The 6,457-nt window shown below is 43.0% G+C and overlaps 1 protein-coding gene across 1 annotated transcript; it reads left to right on the top strand.

The window, feature by feature from the left end:
* The first annotated feature begins 3,693 nt into the window (after positions 1-3,693).
* LOC104676137 (peptidyl-prolyl cis-trans isomerase A) lies at positions 3,694-4,228 on the top strand. Its single transcript, XM_010380894.2, has one exon. The coding sequence runs from the start codon at positions 3,731-3,733 to the stop codon at positions 4,226-4,228; it is 498 nt and encodes a 165-aa protein (XP_010379196.1). The 5' UTR covers positions 3,694-3,730.
* Positions 4,229-6,457: the final 2,229 nt, after the last annotated feature.

Raw genomic sequence — 6,457 nt, forward strand, 5'->3', positions numbered from 1 at the left:
TTTTTTTTTTGTATTCTTTAGTAGAGACGGGGTTTCACCGTATTAGCCAGGATGGTCTCAATCTCCTGACCTTGTGATCCGCCCGTCTCGGCCTCCCAAAGTGCTGGGATTACAGGCTTGAGCCACCGCGCCCGGCCAAAAAGAGTTTTAAATAATCCTCTTTGTACCCGGGAAACTAAATTAAGCAGAGTTCAAGTAATGGATCTAAGATGGCATTGCCAGTAAGAGGCAGAATCAGGACTGGAGTCCAGGCAGCCTGGCTCCTGAATCCTAGCTCCTAACTATGAGACTCTAGTGTCTTTAGGAATATGGAGTTCCGACTGTGATAGGGTGAAAAAGGGAAGTCCTCACAGTTTGCCTGTTGATCCCTAATTTTCTGCATCATGGGAATCTGTCACAAAAGGGGAGGGTGAACCTGGCCCAGCCCCTTTCACCCACTCTCAGTCCCCTAGCAGGTGCCACACAGAAGGCCTGTGTCCTTGTCCATTGGTTCTTGCATGAAAATCAGAGGGACACTGATCCTCCCTTTCATGTGAGTACTGTATGGCACAGGAGTGGAAAAGAAAGGAGAATATTTACTCAGGAGGTGGTCTCATGTGAGTGATGTGGAAATGTCTAGTTGGCAGGATGGAGGCACCATACAGGTGCAGGTTCTGGAGACCCTCCAGCACCAGGCATGAGACCTGCAGTGGATGAACTGTCAGTCAGTCACACAGCCTAAGGGAGGAGAACACTCAGGGGTTAGGGCTGTGACTCTTTATCAAGTGGCATAAAATTTTCAGGGAATGGACAAGGCATAGGCCCAGGTAAGTGACTGTGGCTCACTTTCCAACTTGTGAGGGGCAGAGCATCTCCTCACCTGGGGGATACATGAGGAGCTAAGACAGCCCCACAGGGACCAGGCCTGCAGTATCACCACGGAGACCAGGGAGGCTTTTTTCTGCTTTGAGGAAAGGAAGGAAGGGATTTGTGTGTGTGTTGAGTGTGTGCCCCACAAGGGAGGGGTCTGCCCAACACTGTGTGCTTTGCCCTCAGCAGTAACCCAGAGCTGCAGGTGGAATTCTACACTGGGATGAATGAGAACTCAGACATCACCTTCCATTTCTGAGTGCACTTTGGCCATTGTTTGGTCATTGACAGCCACGTGTGTGGGGCCTGGAAGTGAGGGGAGATGCTGCAATGTGTTCTTTGAGGACGGCAAACCATTTGATCTGAGCATCTTGGTGCTGGACGATGAATACCCGGTGAGTGCCCAGGAGCTCCCGGTATCCAGCCTCCATGGGTTCTCAAAGCAGGAGGCAGCTCTCCCTGGCCTGGCCCAATAGTTTTTCAGGACCCATTTCTCATAACTACTCTTGCCCCGGGCTTTTTATCACAGAGCACCCTCTGCTTGCACTGCCATCCTCAGTTCTTTTCCAAAATCTGATCGTGATCAGTATCAGCTCATCTGGCATTTCCCCCAAGGTGAAGAATCTCCTCTGTCTTTTCCCACTGTATTCATTTCTACTTATACTGCTATTTAAATTTTCACTTCATTGAATGAATACAATATTCATAAGAATAAAATTGTTTAGTTAATGAAAAATTAAGTCTTTGTCTCACTCCTGGACCCAATCTTATTCCTGAGAGCATTACCCCTGCTCTGCTCTCCTTCCACAGGAAATCATTGCTTATAGAAGCATATAGATCTATAATTTCATTTGTTTTTAAGAAAATCCTAGTATACATTGCTCTACACATTACACCTTTAAAACTGAGTTGATTTGTTGTCAAATAATATATATTGAAGATATCACCTATTAATGGTGCTTCCTCAGTTTTTAAAGAATGCATAATATTGCATTATAAGGATTACCCAAAATTATTGATCTTGACTCTTTTGAAGGGTCTTGAGGTTATTTCCAATATTTTGCTCTCACTAATGGTGCTGTATTAAGACTTCTAGTCAATTCTTTTGTTTTATCCACCTCCCTTACTTATATTGAAAGATAACCACAAATAAATGAAATACCTGGTTCGAAAATGTGTGCATTTTAAATTTAGCAAATTGACACATAGAAGGTTACTTTGTAGCCTCAGTAATGAAGAATATCTACAAATGTTCTGGCCCTTTCTTATGAGTAGGGCAAAAGATTCACATTTTATTCAGATTCCAGTGAGGGATCTCTTTCTATGCTTAGAAACTGTTCAAAATGATAGCCTATGTTTTGCAACACTTGTCCAATTCTACCTCTCCAACATTTGAGTTTTATTCTTGGCCACCATCAGCCCAGATCTAGGCAACTCCAAAGAGAAACGGGGCCATCAGCAGGGAATGGCAGTCATAGTTCATGGAACTGATATATATGCATTCAATGAACATAATCCAGTGTTAATCCTATTTGAATCCCTGTACAAGATGCAGGGATTCAAGTTCATGAAACACAGTCACTAGCCACGGGAATTTTCTAAGCTAGATGGGAAGCTGAGCAAACATAGACAATGTGACACAGAGTGGTACAGACTTGCTGGAGGAATGAGAGGAAACACTAGAAATAATGTGAGCTCTCTCTCAAATAGTTAATCTTAAACAGAAGTGTGAATCTTGGGTTCAGTTATGTAACTAGTAGTTTTCTCAGGGGATGTTGTAGGTACTAGGCGACAGTGGAGAGAAGGCTGAAAGTTTGTTTGGTGGCATACTGCCTTTCTGAGGCATTTTTCCTCTTGTAGGTAATAATAAATGGCCAACACCATTACATCTTTGCCCATCCACTTCCACCATGTTCTGTGAAGACTGTGCAAGTGTGGGAAGATGTCTCCCTGATCTCAATGTCTGTCTGCAATTGAGGGAGAAGACTACACACCTCATTGTTGAGGAATCCCTCTTTCCATGTGACCATAGGATCCCCAGAGCCTGCTAACAGCATGATCTCTCCTCACCCTTTTCCCTGCAGTTGGTCATTAAAACATCACCAAACTTCCCAGAATTTGGTTCTTGCTTTAAGAGGGAAAGAGGAAATGGTCATCCCCCAAGAGGCCCTGAGGAACTTTATGGGAGGCATCCAGAAATCAAATAGGATAAACCTTCCTGTGACTCCATGAGTGAATGACCAGGTCCCCAGAATGTCTGAGAAGACATTACGTACAGCATCCTTCAACAGCACGTTGTCGACATCAGAGAATCTGAGACAAAATCTTTACCCTATCTCAGATGACTCACTGCACTGAAATGTTAGGTAGCTGTTTACAGCCACACAGATGTACCTCATGGCTTTGGGGAGAAATTTTGTAACTTAAGAACCATCTCGTGGAATTTCCTAATTCTTTCCATTATTTTCAGGATATTCATTGTGTGTTAACATGGTACCTGGCTCTGTACAGGCTGCCATGCAGGAGCTTTACAAAAAGACAGATTTCTCACATGAAAATTTCAATCCAAGCAATAGTTAGAGAATCACAGGAGTCCAAAGATTTCTCTAAAGGAACCCCAATTGTGGAAGAGAGTGTGGCAATTCCTCATGGATCTAGAACTAGAAATACCATTTGACCCAGCAATCCCATTACTGGGCATATATCCAAAGGATTATAAATCATTCCATGATGAAGACACACGCACATGTGTGTTTATTGTGGCACTATTCACAATAGCAAAGACTTGGAACCAACCCAAAAGTCAATCAATGATAGGCTGGATTAAGAAACTGTGGGCTTTGCAGACGCTGCCGCCGAGGAAATTCTTGTAGTACTAGCCATGGTCAACCCTACCGTGTTCTTCGACATTGCCGTCGACGGCGAGCCCTTGGGCCGCGTCTCCTTCGAGCTGTTTGCAGACAAGGTTCCAAAGACAGCAGAAAATTTTCGTGCTCTGAGCACTGGAGAGAAAGGATTTGGTTATAAGGGTTCCTGCTTTCACAGAATTATTCCAGGGTTTATGTGTCAGGGTGGTGACTTCACACGCCATAATGGCACTGGTGGCAAGTCCATCTATGGGGAGAAATTTGAAGATGAGAACTTCATCCTAAAGCATACAGGTCCTGGCATCTTGTCCATGGCAAATGCTGGACCCAACACAAATGGTTCCCAGTTTTTCATCTGCACTGCCAAGACTGAGTGGTTGGATGGCAAGCATGTGGTCTTTGGCAAAGTGAAAGAAGGCATGAATATTGTGGAGGCCATGGAGCGCTTTGGGTCCAGGAATGGCAAGACCAGCAAGAAGATCACCATTGCTGACTGTGGACAACTCGAATAAGTTTGACTTGTGTTTTATCTTAACCACCAGACCATTCCTTCTGTAGCTCAGGAGAGCACCCCTCCACCCCATTTGCTCGCAGTATCCTAGAATCTTTGTGCTCTCGCTGCAGTTCCCTTTGGGTTCCATGTTTTCCTTGTTCTCTCCCATGCCTAGCTGGATTGCAGAGTTAAGTTTATGATTATGAAATAAAAACTAAATAACAAAAAAAAAAAAAAAAAAAAAAAAAAGAAACTGTGGCACATATACACCATGAAATACTATACAGCCATAATAAAGGATGAGTTTATGTCCTTTGCAGGGACATGGATGAAGTTGGAGACCATCATTCTCTGCAAACTATCAGAAGATCAGAAAACCAAACACCACATGTTCTCACTCATAAGTGGGAGTTGAACAGCGAGAACACATGGACACAGGGAGGGGAACATCACACACCGGGGCCTGTTTGGGGGTGGGGGCTAGGGGAGGGATAACATTAGGAGAAATATCTAATGTAGGTGACAGGTTGATGGGTGCAGCAAACCACCGCGGCACGTGTATATCTATGTAACAAAACTGCACGTTCTGCACATGTAACCCAGAACTAAAGTACAATTTTTTAAAAAACTAAAAAATAATAATAATAATTATGAGATTTTTTCCAAAGTATGTGGCAGAATCCTTGGATTTCTGTTTTAAAACAAGTGGTCATGGTTTTAGATCAGAAAATATGTAGTTTATTTTTGGGATGGACACAATTCATACACATGGACACAGTAAGCCGATCTTGCTTTGCTGCTGTTTCATTAGGCATTGCAGCACAGCAAATCTCCCAACACATGTTGGCTTAGAGAAATCATTTACTCTGATCTTTCTGGGTTAACTGGACTCATGTGGGTAGTAGATCATGTGGTGAAAGTCATGTTTTCTGAAGTGTCTTTTAGTTTGGGATTCCAGAGGATGCTTCACTCATGTCTGACTCAACACGAGGGCTGGGTGAACACCTACGGGCCGGCTGATTATCTCCTTCCCTACGTCACTTCCCCATTCATGCCTTGAATTCCCTCAAATCATAAGAGTCTCATGGTTCTTGGACTTAAGGAATGACGATTGGCTGCCACCAAAGAAAGCCTTCCAGAAGGCTCAGGAAGAAGGTGCAAGGCATCATAGGACCTGGCTTTGAAAGGTGGACAGTGTCACTTCTATGACATTATATTGATCAAACTGAGCCATACACAAGCCCAAATCAAGGGAGGGGGGTTTCATAAGATGTGGTTATTTTGACATGTAGTCATGAGGGAGCATCCTTGGCAACTATTTCCATTCAGTCCTCACTGGCTTACATGTTTCCCATATACCAAAAGCACTAATCCTGTAAGGAACCACTGAAGGCAATACAATTATAGAAACAGGCTCAGATTGACGTCCACAATGTTATCATCCCATCAGGATCGGGTGTCCATGAAGTGACTACAAATGATCAGATGCACTTTCTTTCAACATAAGCACTAAAGAAATACATTATCTGCCCTATACAAATTAATCATACAAGACTAAAACAGATGTAGGAAAATGCAGTGAACACATTTATTTTAGAGGGGCAAAAGATAATAAGCAGCACCCTGAAAGCAAGATGGGTCACCAACAGCTCTACTGGAGCCACCCACAAAAAAAACTCAGCCAGGGTTCTTACCCTTGTTGCATCTGCTCAAACCAGCATCGCCTTGTCTGAAAATATTGTCTTGATATGTGCCGCTTCTGCTTCCATAAGTACTTAAAGGATATAGGTCTCTTTAAGTTGGATTAAGTGATGTTCCTTGAATTAATAAGCAAGACATCCACTCAGTGAAAGAAATCATGCTAGCTTTTTGTACATGAATAAAAATTAAAACAAAGAAACCAATACAAACAAACAAACAAAAATAGACATCCGTCACTGGTTCATCATTGCTGAAATCAGCAGATTCCTATTTTCATCTTTTCTGAAAATGTTTCTCTGCAACAATTGGCTCCACCTTCTACTGTCAGCTTCTTAGAACTCCTACCAAGTAGGCACAATGACAGCCCTTTTCCCTCTATAAAAGCTGTTGTCATCTGGTTCACAGCACAAATAGAGAACTGTTTATGAGAAGATAAACAATATATTACCTAAAACCCAAACAATGCAGATTGAAAAGGATCTCAACAAATAGCCTCTTTGTCTGCAGGGCCTATCACAGGTGTCAACTTGATCATCTTCATCCTCTC

The sequence above is a fragment of the Rhinopithecus roxellana genome, chromosome 12, assembly GCF_007565055.1.
Source record: "Rhinopithecus roxellana isolate Shanxi Qingling chromosome 12, ASM756505v1, whole genome shotgun sequence".
Classification (NCBI taxonomy): domain Eukaryota; kingdom Metazoa; phylum Chordata; class Mammalia; order Primates; family Cercopithecidae; genus Rhinopithecus; species Rhinopithecus roxellana.

Bases quoted from the DNA above. Each gene is read 5' to 3' on its own strand.
- LOC104676137 (XM_010380894.2), top strand. From the start codon at position 3,731: ATGGTCAACCCTACCGTGTTCTTCGACATTGCCGTCGACGGCGAGCCC.